Here is a 22,170-nt window from a genome sequence, read left to right as displayed (position 1 = left end):
CCCAAAACGACAAAGAATAAAATCGATAAAAAAGAATTATCCCAAGTTAACGAATGTTAACCAAGATTTGGCTGCTACAGCTGAATCATACGAAGTGTGAATACTATGTTATATAATAAAATTATTATTCACGGTTTTTAACAAACAAAGTAATTTTTTTTTCTCTAAAACTATAATATATATTCCGTTTCATCACTTTATTTGGTAAAGATTCAATATTTGTTTATGGTGTTAAGCCATATACTTTTGGAGCCAAGGAATCAGATAAAGATACTTTAAGATCATTCTGGTGCATAAGTAACCAGATAAAATATGGCAGGGTAAAATGGCGCTCTTTTTAATGTCAGTAATCAATATCTCACAAACTATATCACATTTTAAGATTACCTGTTTATCATATCCTGCAATACTGTATTCCAGGAGTCAAATAGAGACAGTGGTAATTAATTTTTATTCAATATGGCAAATACAAATGGCAGACAAATGAATTATAATTATGTGCAATATTAAATTTCTTTGGCAAAGGGACCTGGCAAATAAAGAATGCAAGACAAAAGTATGTTTATATCTAATTTCCAAAATAAAGGAAATCATTAAGTTCAATAAAAATTTCTTTGGCAAATAAAAATGGCTGACAAAAGTTTTCTTATACCTATTTATGATAAGCACAGAGAAGATAGGCATTACGCCACTAAAGATATCTCCCCACAAACAAATATGATTCTAAAAATACTTTGATTCAGAGTCACTGTCACAGAGAATAGCAAGTGCTAGAGGATTTGTAAATGTAAGTTTTCCTCCGATGCATCAGTAACACACGATGACACTCAGATACATGCTGAAGTACATGGTTGTTCATTGGTAAGAAGTTTGCACTGCAGAGCACAACACGTAGGAGGACAGTTATACACAAGGCTGTTCAAAAGTTCTGGTGCAACTGGAGGATGTTCTATCATCATTGGTCATACAGCTGTCTCATCTGGTGCTCTCTCGTATCCCCGCCGAGTTAAGGAATTGGTGCACTGGTATGACAGCTTCTCGCCATATTCTTAGATGTTAATTACGCCTTAGTAGTTGTAGGTCAAAGATGTGTTCTGTTGGAGGAAGTTTCTTGGCAGGTACATTTCTCTAACTTACCGTTTCACATCTGAGCGCATTTACAGAATTTTGAAATGCGTTGAAAAGTTATAGCAGATTAATAAGAGTGAGTTAAATGAATGTGCTTTTGGTTGTGTAGAATTAAATATGCGAGTGATACTTATCCCAACTGATCACTTTGTAATAATTAAGTCAATAGTGTCTACGATAGTTCATCTCTTTACAGTAAGTAGCTCAATTGCTCTGTACTGTACATGAAAAAAAAAACACAAACATAGCTAAGGTCTTCTAGCCGGGCCAGATAAATAATCTTTTATATTTTATCAAAGTACACGAGAGCGTTCATAAATCACTCAATATTTTATTAAAAAAAAAAAGTTCGAAATTCGGGATACGTGTATGTGTAGAAACATCCGTTGATGCGATGGTCTGTGGGGTGGGGGAGGGATTAATGCTCTTCATTTATCATAACATGAGCAGTTAAATTATGTTAAATAAAAATAGGTGGTGACTGGTAATAATATAGGTCGCATGGAAACAAGAATATTAAATATGCTTACAGTGTTTAAATAAGAAAAGGAACGACTAATAAGACTGTAAGTAAGGAAAAATACAGTTTCTTTGTTTTTAATTACAAACAATAGAATTACGAGGTACTGTAGAGTACATGAACTAGAGAGATTGACAGAAGTAGTGTAAGTGGCTCTGTCAGACAAGCTGCTGCATCATTCTACTCTGGATACCCATTTATCACTGTTTCATTGGTAATGAACACCTTGGTATCTTCTGCAATTTTCTGAGTGAAGGCAACAGTCCAGAAGATGATGAAAATGATCACGTACACACTAAGTATAATAGAGTAACCAATCTTGTTGATGAGGATTGGGCGGTTCATACGATGTTTGGTGTTCGTGATCATCATCATGTTGTTGGGACTCTCACCGACTGGGAGGACCTTCGCCGGCAGGAAAGTGGTGGGCGATGGACTTGTGGGTGAGCTGTAGTGGTGGTTGTACTCGACGATGGTGTGTGTCAGGATGGTGAGGAAAGCAAACACGATGGAGGTGAAGAACCAGATGTCAATAAGTTTGAAGTAGGATGTTTTAGGTAGGGTGTCAGTGATCTGTGAGAAAAGCGTCGAGAGCACCAGCAGCGCCGTCAGGGATACCATGATGCGGTTCTGAAAGTCGAACCACTTGAAGAGGAAAGTGACGAAAGAGATGATGTTGATGAGTGTTGTTGGTATGAAGATAGTCACCACCTGAGGGAGAACGTAATGTCAGTGGTAGTAAATAACATCACATGATTCCTTACGCTGTTCCTTTTTATCACTGCCAACAAATTCCAAAATAATGGCAACCATAAGCAACTCAGAGGATCAATTGTAAACTATACACTAAAAAAAAAAGATTCAAGTACATACAATTTGGTTATATCAGAGCTTTGTCAACTATCTACTGTACAATAGTTAGATACCAGCATTATGAGATATGACAAGAGCAAGTACTTATGTTTACAATGTACCAAAACCATATAATGGCTGGAAGAGGAACAATAGTGGAGTAACAAAAGTGGTTTAAGTTTAACTCCTTGGGAAAGTTTTATTTCTCTATGAACTGATAGAATGGAACCCAACTACAAATTTTACAAAGGGGTAACCCCCTCCCCCAAAAAAGCTCTCGGTAGAGAGGGTTGAACCTAAATGGGGGTGACGTATAGAAAATGGCATTTCTTCAGAATGGTTAGTCCGATTGATACCAGTGAGGTGTTGAATGCAAAATAACATTGACTTTTGTTATAAGGCAATCAAAATGCACCTAATGGCTGCCATATCATTCCTCAATTTTGTTTCAAAATGTTCTGAAATATAATGCAAAAAATAAGCCCCTGTGAATATGTTTGTTCTTCACTTCTTCGTGCTTTGATGATTTTACAGCAGGATGTCTACTGAACATATAAAATATGAAACCAAAGTGTTCAACAGTGACTTACAGGAAACGAAATATATTAACTAGCACTGATGTTAGATAAAATCTAATGTTCATGAACAGAAACTGGATATTATTGACAAATTGCTTTAGAGCACATGTTCATCGACAAATTCAATGAGAACACATTATCTTGATTGACATGTGCACTTGCGCAGTCGCGTACAGCTTAGCTTCTCCTTTTTGCATTTACACCTGGTACAATCTTCCTTGCACTTGTGCAATTGATGGTGAACTGAATCGCATCCTTTGCAAGTGGGAAGGACATCTACTTTGGTACCAGCTGTCCCTCGATGTCATCCCACACGAAATCTGATGATTTCAGGTGGGTAAGCTCAGCTTCGTGGCTCCTTGCCCAAATGTGTGCATGGAAGGCTGCCCTAAGAACGTGAAACCTCAGGGCGTTGTTTGTCGACGGAATTCTTGAGATGGCAGAACATCTTTCTGCCTAGCTCGTATAATTTGCAAACTAAAGATTCACAGGCTGCATAGAGGCCTCCTGAAACCTCTGCAAAAGCCTTTAGCTCTGCATCCGTGAGGGTATTCAAAGCGGCCCTCATTCATCCTCCGACTGGGAGTGTCCCAGGTGGAGGGAGGAATGTAGGGTAGCCAAGCTGTAATCCAAGGAAAACTGAGCTACAAGGAGCTACAAGAACGAAACAAGACAGAAGAAAAAAGAAACAAGAATCAAACAAGAGAGAAGAAAAGAAAAACAAGGAAGATCAACAAGAAACGGATATACTAACATTGTGTCGTACAGAATTTATAAGCCTCTAAAAACAAGATATTTGTGACCACTGAACAAGATCAAGAAGGGTGGACCGTCCCAAAAAACGAAGAAAAACTAAAGACAAAGATCAAAATAACAAGTTTACGGCAATAATAACCGCAGCAGCTAACGGCCGGCAAAACAAACTATTCGGCTGACGGATCACCCCGTTACCTGCCTTCAACGTCCCCAGAATCTCCCTGTGCCATCTGTAACGCTAAGTATTATCTATTTTGTCTTAGAGGTCTTGTACAAGCCTTAGTTTTCATAGGGGGAAAAGCTGAGTTCTAAGAGCTCCCCTAACTTAACTGTGAAGCATTTACCACCCAGTGACGAGACAAACGAACCTTACATTTCTATACTTGTTATTCTTATTACCGTCGCCAGTACAAGTGGAACTTATTATATATGAGGTCAATCATTACTGTACTTATGTGGTTTCTTGGTGCCAATTTGAAGAGAACCACCTTCTTTTATTCTTACAAGTGTTCACTCAATCTTAATAATGCACTTGTGTGAGCTCCTTATAATAATTTGTTGAAATTAAGTCGATTTTAAGTATAATAAGAAAATTTACACTGTTCATTTTACTTACTCTCTACCATACTAAATTGATAACTTTCTAATGGAACATTATTATCTTGATCACACTTTGCCTTGTCTACTGTGCTGAAACTTCTGGTTAACTTCCTTGCTTGATTATCAAGTGAACTTTGGAAGTGGTGTAACAAATCACCCTATGGTTAACTAAAGGTTTAAATAATCCATAACAACAGTAATACATCGAGTGAATTAAGCCGCCTAGATGATGCAGCAAAGACGTAGGCGTCAATCGTGACAACCACAGCCAGAGAGGCCTCACCCTCTATAGACCAGGCGATATGTGCAAAATTGTGCATTGTGTCATAAAAGCATGGAACTTGGCACACTTATAGTTTATGCTCTGATGTTTTTGGGATGTGGAGGCATTTCGAAAACTTCCCCTGTCGACAAAGCCGGCCATTTTGTTGCCACCATTATGGAAAAACTTAATTTCTACCATAGCTCTGTTACTGTACATGATGACATGACAATAGTAGCCCGTGTACCCCTATTTTGTTTACTATAGTGTCATGTAGAACAAGTTAAGATGTACCGCATAGATGCCCTCCAATACGGAAAATGAGATGGCCAATATTGAAACACGTATTTTAATCCACATCTCTGTAACCACACTTATGAAAACTAAATTATTTGACAATTTCAGGTGTTCATCACGATGTCTTCATGGTCAGATAAACCAACTTAGATAGCATGAATGACGTAATATAAAATAACTTAAATACATTTTCATTTTGAAATACAACTAAACTCGAAAGATTTTCAACCTGTAACCTTTCCTTCACCGCCTCTTCTCTACACACTGAGTGTCATACTCGTCAACACAGTCACCATCACAATGACAATAGGCTGTACACTTTAGAGCTGCTTTCCTACGCTTGCATGCACCTCTGCAGCCCTTTTTGCATCCACAGAACAAGAATTGTCGAGAAGCCTTGCTCGCCATGCTTTCCAGTGCTGAGGTTCAGTCCATCCCCAGTCTGTAGGTGGTGGCATTCTGGGGGCTACCTGCAGTGCCGAACCCCAACAGTGTCCTCCTTGATACACTGTTCGGTCAGTGTGATGTGAAAGAGCATCTTTGGTGGGAGGAATTTACTCCATGCCTCATCCTTTCTTAGCGAACATCTTGAAGCGGGCCACATCAATGTCCTCATTACTGCTGGTTGGATCGTAGAGTAGGATGGTGAAGCGCTCTAAGGCGTTTCTAAGACGTTCCTCCAGTGACACTACCACTGGTGCTTCTGACAATGCTAAAATTTTCCCCTTGGTTGCGAATGATGACAGTATGTCACCTTAACACAACCAGTATATGCAGGGAACATGAGCAGTGCATTTGATTTATCTGGTCCAAGTGATGTGGCTATCTCAAGGGCAGGGATCTACCGTAAGTGCTGGCCCATCCCAAACGCTGGCCACAATGTCAGCTGCATCTTTGTGGTTGTGGGGACCAAGCTGATTTGTATTGTGTGGAAAGTTGCTCAAAATATTGGGTTCACATATTGTAACTAGCTGCTTGTTTGTCACAAAATCTCCACCATGCTTTGTTAGAAAGGCAAAGAGAGTGCTGACCTGTTTTCGTCGACCCGAAGAAACTGCTGCCAGTTCCTTTGAAAGCTATTTGACCTTTTCACTCTTATTCTAATGCCCTTTATATGTTTCTTCCTGATCTGTGATTTCAAGCTGTTATTTGCATAACTGTCCCACACGATATCCATCCAACAGGCCCTTTTCAGATGTCTGTTGACATAGGGAAGAAACACCTTCAATGCGTAGTAGTCAAAAGTCTTGGCACCCGTGAGTCTTAGCATGTTGACTACAACAGCTCCAACAACTACACCAACAGTTTTCGAGGCAGCTGAGAAAATCGGACTTAAGACATTGATGGTGGATAAACCTGGTTCTCGTATTTGAAGAAATCGTGAATATTGCCATCCCGTGTCTGATAATTAATTAATAAAAAGCCGCGAGAATAAAGCACACTTTTTAAGGCTATATCCTTCAGCTTCGTTTTGGACAGTTCCCTTGCAGATGGCCAATTCAATAATGGGAACTTATTTTTCTTAGTCGGGTCGGAAATGAATCTCTTGCCCAGCAGTCGCTCGGTTACATAGGAATTATATTGGTTTTGTCCTATCTTTTCCGTCTTTCGAAGTGAACTGACGACAGCTACGTCATATATTTCTTTGGTGTTTAATTTCAACAGGACATTACTCTGCTCTGGGAATGGGCTATGTATATCTTCCATCACAGCAGCCATTGCTTTAACCTGCTTAGCAAACCTGCACTATAATTTTGGTCAGCTCATGGTGATGGGTCTCTTGGTCATCCATGTGTTAAGTTCAAACTCGGCTCACCAATTGCCCAACGCCTGAGAAATTCTGGGTTATGGGTTAGAGTTAGACCAACAGCTCCGCCAACTCCCTCTAAAGATTCGTTATTTTGTTTGTGGTCATGATCAATGGCCACTGAGGAGTACACTCGTCGTGTCTTCCGAACGGTGAACTTCCCATTATAGAATTAATTAGCCATATCTGGGTATGTCCCACAGAGACTGGTCATGTCTCGCACATGAACTGACAGCCAATGTGGTCTAATGTGAAGAACCATGGTGCAAGTTTTGTTAGACAGTCTGTATAGAGTTGAAAGTTATCTTCTCTTATTGATCGAACATATAACAATACCGGAAGTTCCAGATGCTATGCAATATGCCAGAGGGAGAAACTGGGGACTTTTTCCTTCCCCCGGGCACACCAGCAGTCAATGTTTTCGGGCTGATCACCTGGTGCTACATCCGTGTACTGGCTGTGAGCTTTCTTTAACAATACATTGAGGTTGCTGGCAATTATTTTATGTGCGTGTCTAGTACGAGTAATATGTGACGCTCTTATGAAGGAATGTGCAATACCCGAGTTGTTCAGTCCGTTCGGAACACCCACTTGGAACCCTAAAGAATCCTTTGTATATATAACATAACTATTTAAATTGCCTTGTTTGACATTGAACGCATGGTAATTGACACCTCAAATATATATTGTTATCATATATGATGGTGGTTATAAAGATGTGGTTTAACTATGTGTTTCGGTCTTGGCAGTCGTCCTTTTACGTATTGGAGGGAATATGTACAGTCCCCTTCACTAGTGTGTTTACATGGGCTCGTCATATAAACATTCCACAAATCATTATCTTTGAGATATTTGTTTTAATATTGTTTTAATATGATTCCAAAGTATGCCTACTACTGAGAGTTTCCTTCTGTCGAATGTAAACAAACACAGCTTGCCACATTGTACAAAACCTAACGAACCCCTGTAAATGCACTAGTGAAGGGGGCTGTACATCTTGAGTTGTTCTACATGACACTATAGTAAACAAAATAGGGGTACACAGGCCGCTATTTTCATGCCATCATGTATAGCAGCAAAGCTATGGTAGAGATTAGGTTTTTTCTATAATGGCGAGAACAAAATATCCACCGTTGTCGACAGGGGACGTTTTCGAAATGCCTCCACATTCAAAAATCATCAGAAGAATATAATGCACAATGCACAATTCATCGATGTATTTGCACATATCGCCTGGACAGTGTCTGCTCCCAATGTGAAGGACCTCACGCCTTGACAGAATTTACAGTTTAGTATTATATTTGGATTTCTATAGAACTATAGTATTATTTTTTAGAAAAAAACACTACACTATTATCTCTTACAGTTGCAAGATTTTTTTTTTACATGCAGTGAGGAAGATGTACTTGTTATTAGGGGAGGGGAGGTAGGCCGCTTCGGGGAGAAAACGGAACAGCTCAGTCTTGTTGTCTGGGTTGTTCAAGACCCATTGCCAGTTTCCAGGATCTTTGGATGCTCCAGTCGTTCACTGCCTTATCCCTGTTGCTGTCTCCTCTCGCATGTCTCCTCTTCACAAGGTACTGGTCTAAGAAAACATCGATTCGGGCGCATCGCTTGAGGTCGTGCTGTAGGCGTGGGTAGAAGACTTTGGTTAAGTAATCGTCAAATGTTTTACCACGTACAGATTTCCCTGTGAGAGAGTGGACCAGGACACCACCGTCGATGACCATCACATCGAGTCCAGGAGGAGGGAAGATGTCTTCCTGCATATCCGCTTCTTCACTCACACGGTACTCTTCCAAGATACAGTGAAGCAGGTCAGACTTGGTACACGAGTTCATCCTCCCCAGTGGACAAGGCTGGAGGATGAAGAGACGACTAGCAACGGAAGAAATCCTTCAAGTTTCTTCCAGGGTGATCCAGTGCAATAAATGACTAGCCGAAAAGGGAGACATGATCTTTGAAGTGCGTTGCTCTGGCTTGGTTTGCCTTCTGTTTATGAGGGCGTGTTTCATGAAAAAAGTTTGCTCCTGTTGATAGGTTTAGCGAGAGGCTTCACTTTCAGCTCCAGAACGTCTCTTCTGAATGCAGTATATTGTTATTGCCCCAGTGATTCAAAAGACAGGACGGCCCCAGTCGCTGACGATGATGTGAACATTAGATTGTCAAGCGAAACTAACTCCTTACTTTCTTCTTTTAATGGATTTCCTTTGATCATCAGAGTTTCTATGAGGTCCTCGGTGCAACGGAGAAAGCGCTGTTGACTAGCTTGTCCTTCGTGGTAGGATTGTTCTACATTATTTTCAGTGTCAGCGTCAGTGAACTTATGAACAATCCGACCCAGTTCAGGACTACACATATCCCATCGCTCTTAGGGCAGCCTTCCAGGCACACATTTGGGCAAGGAGCCACGAACTTGAGCTTACCCACTGTAAGGGCGGAAACGATCTTCCTGCTCGTTACCGCTGCTTTCTCGCTCGTTTGCTGGTGCGACCAACACTTGGGGGGGGGGGGGTGGACAGAGGTGAAAACGGCAGCGGCTACCTGTGTCACAGGCAGATCCTACTCAGCCGTGAGTGCAATCACTACCTTCCCCCGCTGTTCGTCAAATTTTGGCTGTGATCTCATCAAGGCTCGGGACTCGTGGGCTGTCAATTCTCTGGACATCTACCACTACCCCATACCACTACCGTCAATTCATCTCCTCCGTCTGTGCCCCGGTGTTCTCCTGCCATATCAAGACCTTGGCCGCTGTCGCTCGAGTGAGGAGTTGAATGGACGCTTCCCCCTGAGAGTGGATCACCGTGTTCCAGAACCTTCCCCAGGGCCACTGCCGTAGGAAATATCTGTTCATTGTTTGATTCTTTTGTTGTTTGATTCCTTTAATTGCTGACTCCCTTTTATTGTTTGATTCTGTCATTTGTTGACTCCCATTAATTATTTGATTCCATTAATTGTTTGATTCCATTAACTGTTTACTGCATTAATTGTTAGACTCCCGTATTTGTTACTTGATGTTTGTTGAGTGGTGTCAGAGTTTTGTTATATTTTTTATAGTAAAGAGATGTCAATTTCAAACGGTTGTTTGTTATTCCTCAGAAAACCATGGTCCTTGACTTTCCTTTATTAAGATCCTGATTAGTCTGGTAAGGGATTTCTATCCCTAAGTCCCAGGCCTTTACACCCACCTGAAACCATCAGATTACGTGTGGGATGACCTCGAGGGACAGCTGGTGGATGTGGATGTCCCTCCCACTTGGTTAGGATACGATTCAGCTCACCATCAAGTCACATGCAAAAGAGATTGTACCATGTGCAAATGCAAAAGAGGAGAAATTAAGCTGTATGCGACTGTGCAAGTGCACATGTTACTCAAGATAATGTGTTTCAAGGAATTTGTCTGGGACTTACCACTGTAACTGTGCCTGCCTCTTGTGCTCCGGTTGAGCGTGTATTTAGCCGAACATCAACAAATGTACTGAGTATGTTAATGTTTATTAAGTGTATTGAATACTTCTCATGATTTAAATATATAGAAAAAAGTACCAAGATATGATCAGCGAACCAGATATAATAGATATGATCTGAAGAAATAAGTAAGAATAGCGTGTGTATATTTAATTTTTAATCTGCTGATAACCACAAGGGAAAAAGAATACATTAAGTTCCCAAGCGCTTTCATATAATTACACATCTTCAGGGGTGAGTACATGAAATAAAAAATAGTTGGTAGTTGGTAAAGTCTCGGTCTCGGTCCCTACTTCTATAGATCTCGGTTTCAGAAGGCAGTTCTCGGTCTAGAATTTAAAGGTCTTAACTACATTACTGCTACTAACACGTGTCTTCATTATCTGCGTTAGTGCATTAGTAAGATATCACTTCATCATCGTACTCTCCCCCATCTAGTGCCCGAATTCGCGTTACCTTGCCGTGGTGTAGGGGCTCGAACGAACGACTTTCAGATACCTGGGATGGGTTGAAAGTGGATCGTCGCTTAACACGCAAATTCTTCAGGGGATTGGCTGGTTCTTTACCAGAGAGAGGTGTGAGTGACCTTTACGCCCCATAGTTCATTCCCAACTTATTCTACTCTCTTTAAGTAGTCTTCTGATGAGAAAAGGTCTTTTTTCTTTTTTTTTATGGGGAAGAACCCACCCGTGCACAGGTCATCGACCCACAACGGGGCCTAGGGGGCGAAAAATAGGAGCAAAAAGAAATTAAAAATAGAAAAGAAAAAGACAGCTTTTTAAAGTGAGACAGATTGTAAGAGTATGGAAACACAGAAGAAGGCAGAGCATTCCACAGTTTGGCTGTGTGAGGAAAGAAGGATGTACTATAACGAGTTATTCTAGCGTGGCCGACAGCCACAGAGAAACTGTGGGCTCGCGGGCAAGACCAATGTTACGAGCCCACGGCCTTGCCGGCGGTGCAAAGGATGCCAAATCCACCGAACATTGTCCGTTAAAGTACCTGTAAAAGAGTGAGAGTGAAGCAACATTGCGTCGAAGAGAAAGGGAAGAAAGATTATCAACTAAAAGAGGAGAGTTAATAAGACGAAATGTCTTTGATTCCACCTTATCTAACAGTTGGACAGAAGAAGAGCCACCCCGGATATGAGAGCAGTACTCCAAGTTAGGATCAATGAATTCCTTATGAACATGAAGCAACTACTCAGGAGTGAAGTAGCTACGGTATCTGTACAGCATTCTCAGCTTTCCGGAGGCAGCTTTAGCACTGTTTTAGATGTGTGTCTTCCATGACATATTTTTCATTAAATGGTGAGACCTAGTATATCTATTTTAGAACTTGGCAGAATGATTGCGTCCTGAAATGTGATTGGTGGGAGATCATCTAGTTTGGAAAGTGTAATAGGTAAATACTGAGTTTTATTACTATTGAATTTAACCAAATTTCTACCTCCCCATTCGGAGACGCTGCATAGATCCGCAGTGATAGATGAAATTATATCAGCTCTAGAAACAGATCTAGTTTGAGAATTAGGGGAAGGGAAAAATGTGAAGAAGAATGAAGAGTAGAATCATCAGCATAAGAATAGATAGAACTGGTCGTAGTGTGAAAGAGCAGACCCCTGTGGAACACCACTATTGGTAGAGAAAGAGCGAGAGATCGATCCCTCGACAACAACTCCCACGGATCGGTTCTCGAGGAAGCTAGAATTTAGTGAACAAAGTGGGGGAGATAAACCATAAGAGTTATCCATTCTCATTAACTTCATTAACTTCATCTCTTGCCCTTGAGCAACCATGGAGAGACAAACTATTTTCGGGTGTTTTTCTTGGATCATCGTCACCTGAAAGACCAACCACCCGTGCTTACAGGCAGTGTGCCACCGACACCGAGCAAGTACTGTCCGAGAAAAAAAAAAAGCCTTGGATATTAAACAGAACTCTGGAAAGTTTAAAAATGAACAAACAAAATCTAGATTGGAAAATGGAATGTGAGGCTGGTGAATATGCAAATGATTGTATGGAAATCAAGGACTGCAGTGGAACATTCTGGAATTAAGTGAAATATGATGGACAGGTTCAAATAGCATTAGTGGTGAGGATTTTTACTTCATATATTCATGTGGTGAAAGGCGTGAGGTAGGTGTTGGTATTCTTGTAAGCCAGAAGTTGTGCAGTAGTGTAAAGGGATATTGGACTGAACCCATGGACTTGGTAACAATACAGGTTTATGAACCAACAAATTATAGTGGGGATGAAATCTTAGAAAAAATATGAGGATATAAAGAAAGCCAAAGGCCGTGAAGGTTAATGAATGTCTGATTATAATTGGTGGTTTCAGCGGAAAGTTGGGAAAAGGAAAGAAACACCAGAAGTAGGTTCACATGAGTTAGATAATAGAAATGAAAGAGGAGAAATATTTATTGACACTTGTAAGGAAAACAATTTGATAATGCATATACAAGGTTTGAACAGCTACTAAACAGGGAGGTACTACCGCCTGGGAAGATATTGGAAGCATTATGTGTTGTCTAATGGTAGACCCTGCTGCCATATGGCATCACGAAAATTGTGACCAAGTCCAAGGTTGCTGATCTGACTTTCTGCCTCATTTAAACACAATTGCAGGGTCAATTGTTTCTCTTACTTTGAAAACACAACATACATAATAATGTACATTCGTTTCTCACTCTTTACTTATTTTTTCGCTTTATTATTATTATTATTATTATTATTATTATTATTATTATTATTATTAATATTATTATTATATTATTATTATTATTATTATTATTATTATTATTATTATTATTATATTTTCGCCCCCAGGCCCTGATATGGGTCAGTGACCTGTGCCCGGGTGAGCTAATTCCCTTAAAAAAAAAAAAAAACCTTAGGCGTCTCTGTACATGGATCTCACCGCAGGACAATGTAAACAACATTGCCAGGAATCAAATAGATTACATTTTATTTCAGAAAATATGTAGACATTCAATAATCCGCATCACGAATCAATTTTGGGGCACATTGTTGGTCAGATCACGTCCCGGTAATTAGTTTAGTGAGGCTAAGACTTCTTTTAAACAGGAAAACAACAGACAAAACAGGGGCAAGGATAGAATATGAAATTGAAACCGAAAGTAAATTTTCAGTATTGCTAGAGTGTGACTGATGAACAAGCACTAGGTCAACAATATAATATTTAAAAAGATGTTATGTTAGAGAATGAGGAAAACTTATTGGGTATACGAGGAACAAGGCTAAAAGTAAGTGGGAGACAAATTAAATTCTAACGAAAATAGACGCGAAAAAAATTATAAGAAGAATTGAGGCTCACATAAAACTTAACAAAGTAATTAAAAAGGATTGAGGACAGGACAAAAATTATTTAGAAACGAAATGCAAGGAGATTGACAATAATTACAGAAGGCATAATTATAAGGAAAATTACAAAAGGATTAAGCAAATGAATCAGAAAAAGGATATAACTGGGGTAGGACTATCAAAAGCATAGACAGAATATGTAAAAGAGAGATGGGCAGAGTACGTAGAAGAACTATGCAATGATAAAACCAAAGTCTAATTAAACCTAGTCTACACACGTTGCAGCAAGGGCAAAGCTTATTATGTGACATCATATTATGCCACCTGGGTTAAGTCAAGGAGGAAGGAGGGCAGTACTAAGCCACCTCTGTGGACACATGACCTCATCCTCATCAAAGAAGGAGAGAAGGTAGAACAGCTTGCCAACACTTATAAGCATAATAAAACTAGTGATAACCTCCTGGCATTCCTCAAAGCTAACGGAGCATTTCGTGAACTCAAAGGTCAGGTGAGAAACAGCTATTGAGAACAATTCTTACAGGGGATTAATAGAACAACCACTCTAGCAAGAGTGTGGAACAAAATTAGAGCCATTACCAAGTCACCCACCCCAGTCCAACTTCATCACGGCCTTGCAGAGTATGCTGACATGCTATTAGACCAATGGTCTAGTGTGTCACGAATCACTTCCCTGCCTTCTGACATATAGCAATATCTTAAAGCCACTCACATTAATAGGGGTTTCAATATTGAAATAGTCTGTTCCTCACCAGACCTTGCCGACCAGTTTCCTATAACGCACCACAAACTAACAACAGTACTAATAAAAGGTGAATCATCCTCCCCTGGTAAGGATGGCATAACCTATAACACCCTGAGATTGTTAAATGAGGTCTCCAACCATCCACTGCTTGACCTGTATCAAATGAGCCTCACACAGGGTATTCTGCCTAAGACATGGACTCAAGGAAACATAGTACCAATCCCTAAAGCTAACTCTCCAAACTTCAGCCCCATTTCATTCACATCCTGTATGTGTAAAGTCTTTAAAAGAGTTGTTCTCAACCATCTCATGTTTCAAATCAAAGACGAATTGGCCCCTAATCTGTATGGGTTCATGCCCGGGCGCAGCACACAGACATGCTTTGCAGAATATCTTGTTCACTCAAAAGATAAGACACAGACAGTAGGGTGTGTCATAGGAGGGAAGATCAGCTAAAACTAATGGCCCATCACTTTTTTGGTAGATTTTAGTGTATATAAACAGAAAATAATTTCAGTTTCAATATTTTGCAACCTTTTGCTAGGTAAATTTTAGCGTGAAATTTATCGAAAATCTAACGTACAGCTGCATTAGTGCATTACAATTAAATAGTGAACATTGCTTTCTGACTTCATTCTTTAACAACCCAACTAACAATATTTTTTCTGTTTCAGATTCTGATGCATTTATAAGTTGATAATATTTGCGATGGCTGCTTGTGTCAGGACGAGGAACCAAAAATCCAGCCATCTCAGTCATTATCTTGGGTCTGGGAGAGAGCTCCTGAAGTCAGGTTGCCTACATTGAGAGATGCTTTGAGATACGGTGTTTTAATCAGGCAAATCAGTGAAAAGAACCAAAGAACTTACACAAACAAAGACATTGCCAGTGATATGACCAAAGCTGTCTTGGCACAGTACACTCTGGCTAACGCTCAGTTCAAGCCTCCAGTCATAACAAGTCAGAAGAAGATTAGTGAGAGACTGCTAGCCAGTTGGGAAAAGGCAAGAGATATCTCTCTTGGGAGAGGAAAACTTGCAGTTAAGGACAGCTTTGCCAAGCAACTGGACCAGTTATTTGACATAATTACTTCCAAGTGCCCAATTGTTCTCTGTCCTGAGTTTGGATGCGATCGTGACTGTAAATCCGAGGCCCACATCTCCTGTATTTGCAAGCGTGAACTGAAGATTCCTGTGATCAAACTGGCATTTGTCAAAGCACAGAGAGAGAAGACTGGCAGTATAGGGGCTCTCATGATTTCTAGCCAAGATATTCCGGAGTCCAAGAGACAGGAGGCTGCCACAGAGAGACAGAAGAGAAAAGAGTTGCGAGGAAAAGGCCGAGAGGCCCAGGGTGAGGTAAAAGGCCGATGATTGGAGTCAAGCTGATTCAGAGTTTAATGACTTCCCATGGCTGATCCGAGTGCTGACCAGGAGGGGTGACACATCCCCAACCCACAAAAATAATGATCCCAAACCTTCCAGGCATAAAGATTCGAAATAGGAAAGATATCCCGAGCATAGCTCTGGCCAGCATTCGACACCACACTGGTCTCAGAGAAACTGCAGAGATAACAACAGCTGCCTGGATTGACGGTGGTTTGATAACACCTGATGATGTTCACCTGGTGATAGATCATAACAAAGTAAGGAAAGCTCAGGAGAAACTTGTCAGTAACCTAGAAGAGGAGTTTGATAAGGGGATAAGAGAAAATGGAATCAATTGTTTGTTCTTTGATGGGAGAAGGGATGACACTAAAGTGTTCATGAAAGTTGGAAATTCTGACAAGTTGTTCCCTGCCATGGTGAAGGAGGAACACTACTCCTGCTGCAGTGAACCAGGAGGGAAGTATTTGTGGCATTTCACTCCAGAGAAAGATGACATCAGGAAACCAGCTGAGATAGTGGCAGATAACATTGTGAACTGGCTCAGAGAGAGGAACGTAGACCAGACCCTGCAGGCCATTGGAGGGGACAGCACCAACACGAACACAGGGTGGCAAGGGGGGTCATACAGTGGATAGAGCGGAAGATTGGGAGGAAGCTGGTCTGGATTGTTTGTGACCTCCACACCAACGAGTTGCCACTCAGACATCTGATCCAGGAGCTGGATGGCAAGACTCTTTCAAACAACAGATGGTCTGGTCCTCTTGGCAAGATGCTGGACTCTGCCACTGAGTTAGAAATAAATCCGAGCTTTGAAAAATCACAGTTGGCCCTCCACTCGTTGAGCTTGCACATACTGTCATTGACGACCTGATGCCTGACCAGTACTATGGTTACATGATTTGCAGTGCCATCAAAACTGGGGTCATGCCTGATAGACTTGCTTACCTGCAGATAGGTCCAGTCTCACATTCTAGGTGGCTCACAACGGCTCTCAGGTTCTGCAGAATTTGGGTCGCTCATCATAAACTGAAAGGGAACCAGCTTCACAACCTGAGACTTATTGTCCAATTCATCGTGAGTGTCTACTTGCCAAATTGGTTCAACACCAAGGTCAAGTCATCGTTCTCCGAAGGTCCGAGGCATGTTCTCTTCCAGCTTGAGCTCCTGAGGAGTCAGCCAAGGAAGGTTGTTCAGATTGTGGAGCAGACTGTGAGGAGATCTTCCTGGTATGCTCATCCCGAGGCAGTTCTGCAGACAATGCTCTGCAGTAAGGATGAGGAGGAGAGAAGAGTGGCAGTCAAAAGATCTTGGATATGAGACTTATGAGAGGATCTGGGCATGACGAATCAGTTGGTGACGATTCCTTCAGGGTCAGGAAGACTCCTGAAGTCAATCTAGGTGCCAAGACCCTCACTGATCTCATAGATCTGGATAACATCCAGGCTGGCAGTGAGCCCCCTCTTACCTGCAGCCTCACCAATGTTCAAGTCAGAGCTTTCCTGGACAACCCCATGCATGTCCCTGCCTGGCCCTCGCACACCCAGAGTATAGAGCGTTGTGTACAGCAAGTGAGCGAGGCCAGCAGTCACGTGTACAGCCAGGAGAGGAGGGAAGGCTACATCCGAGCTCAGGTGGTCAGCAGGGAGGTGATGAGTAGAAACAGAAGCAAGAAAGACATGTTCTCTATGGTGTGCAGCAACACCGGGTCGTAGTAAAAACCGGTTTTTGTATTTGATGATTTTGTTTTCTAAAGGAATATTAAATTTAATAAATGTGTCAAGATCATTCGTTTCACTATTCTGGATCATTTTCATCCTAATAAATTAACCTGATACATTTACTTTACTTTAAATAAGCTATTTAGTGGTGTTGGTAAAAGGGTGGGAATACTGAATTTTCATAAGATTTCAAGTTAAAATTTACCCAGCAAAAAATGAAAACTTTTCAAATCTGAAGATATCACATGATTCTGCATATAGAACTACACCATTAATACTATGGGCCGATTTTTCAAACTCAAAAAAAAAAATTCGCCTCTGTATGACACACCCTAACAGACAGCCTTCATAGACCTTAAATCAGCCTTTGTTGTAGCTAATAGAGACATTATACTTAAGCTTCTAGCTAATTTTGGCATCCAAGGTAATCTTCTGACATGGATAAAGGGTTATCTGTCCAACAGGTATGCCAGTGTTCTGTTTCGGAGTGTCAAAAGTGCCAGAATGAGAGCATTTGAGCTTAGCACGCCTCAGGGAGGAGTGCTAAGTCCTATGCTCTTTAATATACTGATGCACAAACTTAATGCTCACATTCCAGTTCAGCCAAACGAGGCTGTAATATGCTATGCTGATGATATCTGCATTATGACACAGACCAAGCTCAGGCTCCAAGCCTTGATGGATGTATTTGCTCAGAGGACTGTGGAATGTGGTCTCATAATATCTGTTGACAAGACGAGGGTCTTCAACCCTCGTCGTACTCACCCTCTGCCTCTTGACTTTAACATTAACAGCATGCCCTTGGAACTATGTAGCTCTTATAAATATCTTGGAAGTTGTGTGAATGATGTAAACTTTGTCGGCAACCTTCGTGCCAAACTAATGCAGAGCATTAAACCCCTCAGAACCCTTGTTGTCAAGGGCTATGGAATTAACATCACCTATGCTTGTACTTTCTATCTTCACTTCATTCGTTCTGTAGTTGACTATCATGCTCTCCATCTCGACTATTCTGCCTAAACAACTCAACAGCCTTGAGGTAGTACAAAAATAAAGCCATGCTCATCATTCTAGGATACCCAAAATTAACCAGATTTGCAAATATGAGGAAAGAGCTCGGGCTGCCCTCCCTATCTGAGAGGCTAGCTCTACTTAATACCATGTTTTGTGTCAAAGTTTTAAAGAACAATGGTCCCCAAACTACAGTTCAAACTGAGTTGATGTTCTATCTAAGTAATCCCGACCATCTCGCCAACCTTCCACAGAAGACTCTCTTTGGGGCGTAGGTTCATAAAAGTGTTACATATCTCTTGAAACTGAATGTCCCAATCACCCCAGACGAACCCATTAATGCCATTCCTCCTTGGCTGGAAATATCAGTTACACTCCTGTTGGTAGTAAGCAAATGTTAAACACAGATGTGATGAGATGTGTTACACTAGAAACTATTAACAGACACATAGAGAGTGTTAAATCAAGTGAATGTTATGCTTTTACTGATGGTTCTGTGCATACAAACACAGATAAAATAGGATGTGCAATTGTTATATATAAAGAAAAAGAGATGATAGTGTCAAACAAGCAAAGGCTAAACAACTGAGCCAGCACAATACAAACTGAACTAACTGGAATCTACTAAGCTCCAGACTACCTTCAAGAAAATGGAGGTGGGGTGATATTATGTGACTCTCAAAGTGCTTTGAAATCAATGAACAGCCCGTCAGGTTCTATGTCTAAAGTTGTATGTGATATTAAAAGAAATGTGATAACTGCCAATGAGAACAACTCTCGTATCGAATTTGTGTGGATTCCGTCCCATGTTGAAATTTGGTTTCATGACTGTGCTGATAGACTCGCAAATGAGGCATGTAAAAAAGATAATGTTGACCGTGACCTTGGCCTGTCCAATGCTGTACTTAAAAACATTCAAGTCAGAATCATGAACTATGATCTAGAAGAAGTGAGAAATGCAGAGAGACCTGGCAGTTGTAGTATTAGTAAATATGACAAATTGTGTGACAAGAGGTACCGGTATGACCAGCATAAGGACAAAACTAGACAATGTGATATAGTTGTGACCAGAATTAGGCTAGGATACAGACACATCTGGCAAGTTAGTAACGCTGTACCCATACCGGAACACTCAACATGTAAACTTTGTGATAAACTTTTAAAGCATACACTTGAACACTATATTATTGAATGTGACACTGTCAAAGACTTCAGGTCACCTGACTTATTCTATCATTAACTTTGTTATTACTACATTGAATCAGGGGTGGTTGAGGACAATCTTGCTGTTTATCCCAAATTTGCTAGCCCACACTGATTAGTCTTCAATTAGAATATGACGTCCAATGTATATGAACCACTGTCCTGCATGGTAGTGAACAGTAACATAACCCGCATGACTCTGACCTATATATACTGCTAATGAATAAAATGTATTTCTTTGTGTACGAACCTCTGTCCTGCATGGCAGTGAACAGCGACATAAACCCACATGAGTCTGACCTATATATAGTGCTAATGAATGAGATCTATTCCTTTGTGTATGAACCTCTGTCCTGCATGGCAGTGAGAAGTGATACCACCCTCAGTGTCAAGACCTGACTGAATTACTCAGAATAGGCAAATTGTACTCCAAGCTTAGTCAATAAATTTGTTATTCTAAAAAAACTATGTGACGAAGTTGACCGTAGTGGAAGAAACAGTAGTAAGGGAGGACTCGTATATTATCCCGGGTGAGACCATCCCATTGTGTTAGAAGATATTCTTGCCATATATCCTGATTTTCTCATTTCCTAGCGCACTATCTTTCAGTTAGCCACTTGAACTTCTCATGCAATCATTATTTTTATGATATTCCTATTATTATTATTAAAATTTATTATAATTATTATTAATAACCTTCTTCCTCCTCTCTTTATTATTATTTATACTCTTATGATTTTGTTACCAGTATCAGTGTAAAAGCAATCAAGTAATCATAGGCATATGGGCTAGCTATTTACAAGTATGTATGCGTAGAGGTTTTCAATTTATCACTGTGACCACTAGATAAATTACAGATGACTAGGATATACAACAGTTTCAAGCAACAGATAGGTACTTGTCTCTCCACATCCGGTTTCCTAACTAAAATTTAGACTTTAGGTAATTTAAATTTAAATCTGTTAAGGAATCTCAAGTACTGCCCTTCCTCCTGTTGCACCCTATAATATTTGCTGCATGAACAATAAATCCACTCTTTTCTCTGTTTCTCGTCCTTTAGAAATTGATGAAATCTCAAACTTTTATCATGTAGTCTGTAATTTGATATGCGTCCAAATACGGAGCATTTATCAGACATTGTTATAGACTTTCGAACCAGGTGGCCGTCGCGACAGCCAGCTGGTAACTGAGTTCCCCCCCCCCCCCACCCCCTCGGGCCAGGGGCTGCCGGCCAGATGACGTCATGCCTGGAGAAGGACGATTTTTCGACTCGAAGTAGGTTGACTTTGAATAATTAGACTTTGGATAAAGATAGACTAGAAGTAAAAAACGAAAAAGAAATTAAGATCGAAATGTCAATTCTGGAAACAAGTTGAGGCAGTTGTGAGTAAAATGAAAAATGGTAGAGCAAGAATGGAATCAAATATTTGACTAAACTTTGTAATTCTATATACCTCAAAGGAGACCTGCCCAATGATTTAAAAAATAAATATTTGTATAATTACCTAAAAACAAGAGCCATAGAGAACAATTAGCTAAATAAGTCATGCCTGAAAAGTTTTATTGTACATCATTTTAAGTAATATACAATTTACAATAGAAAGGGAGTTATCTAAAGCTCAAAATGGATTTAGAAAAGGAAACGAAATTAGAGAAGCTATATTTGGTTTGAGAATTTTGAGTGAAAGGACTGTAGAGGCTCAAATAAATTTGTATATCTGCCTTGTTAATTTTGAAGAAAAAAAATGATAAGGTAAAACACAACAAACTTACAGAGGTCTTAGAAAAAAATAGGCATTAATGAAGGAGATATTAGAATTTAAAATATCTTTGCTGGGCAATGGAGGCTGCAGTGTTAGTAAATAATGAACTAACTAATTGGTTGAAAGTTAAATAAGGAGTGAGACAAGTCTGTATAATATAGTTTCAAAATTCTTAATGAGAGAAGTTGTAAGTGATAATGAAGGACTATAAGTTAATAGTAAATTAATATCATTTATCCGCTATGCAGATGATACTGTTCTTTTCACAAATAGTGAAGAGGCACTAGAAAAACTGGTTAACAGATTAGTGGAAAAGGGTGAAGAGTGCAGGTTAAAAGTTAATGCTGTAAAGATAAAAGTAATGGCAGTTTCCAAATTAGAAATGAATCCTTAAATAGGAATTATGGTAGGCAAAAGGGAATTTAACTAAGTGAAAAATTGTGTGCATTTGGGAAGTACCATTTGCTCTGATGGTATATGTTCAAAAGAAATCAAAACAATAATAAGTCAAGTAAAGACATAATTTAATTATTAAAAAAACTAATTAAAAGAGGTTGGAGGCCTCTGAATTGTGGTGTTATTGGCGAATGTTAAAGAATAAGTTACACTGATAGGGAAACAAATGAAGAAATACTAAAGTTTGCAAAAACTTCAAGAAAAATACTTGAAATGTACAGAAAAAAATGCGATAATTTTGCCTGATAATTAGGATGGGGGATAATAACAGAATTAT

The 22,170-nt window shown here is 40.1% G+C and overlaps 1 protein-coding gene across 1 annotated transcript in view; it reads right to left on the bottom strand.

Moving 5' to 3' along the window:
- Positions 1–449: 449 nt before the first annotated feature.
- Positions 450–22,170, bottom strand: part of LOC121865361 — a 202,374-nt gene continuing 180,653 nt past the window's right edge. The window contains exon 17 of the mRNA XM_042364698.1: positions 450–2,359. Within this exon, the coding sequence (XP_042220632.1) occupies positions 1,829–2,359 (531 nt within the window). The 3' untranslated portion in view covers positions 450–1,828. The remainder of the gene's footprint in view (positions 2,360–22,170) is intronic.

Source organism: Homarus americanus, unplaced genomic scaffold (genome assembly GCF_018991925.1).
Source record: "Homarus americanus isolate GMGI-L3 unplaced genomic scaffold, GMGI_Hamer_2.0 scaffold15667, whole genome shotgun sequence".
NCBI lineage: Eukaryota > Metazoa > Arthropoda > Malacostraca > Decapoda > Nephropidae > Homarus > Homarus americanus.
Note: the sequence above shows the minus strand (reverse complement) of the source record. Positions and strands in the feature narration are given on the sequence as shown.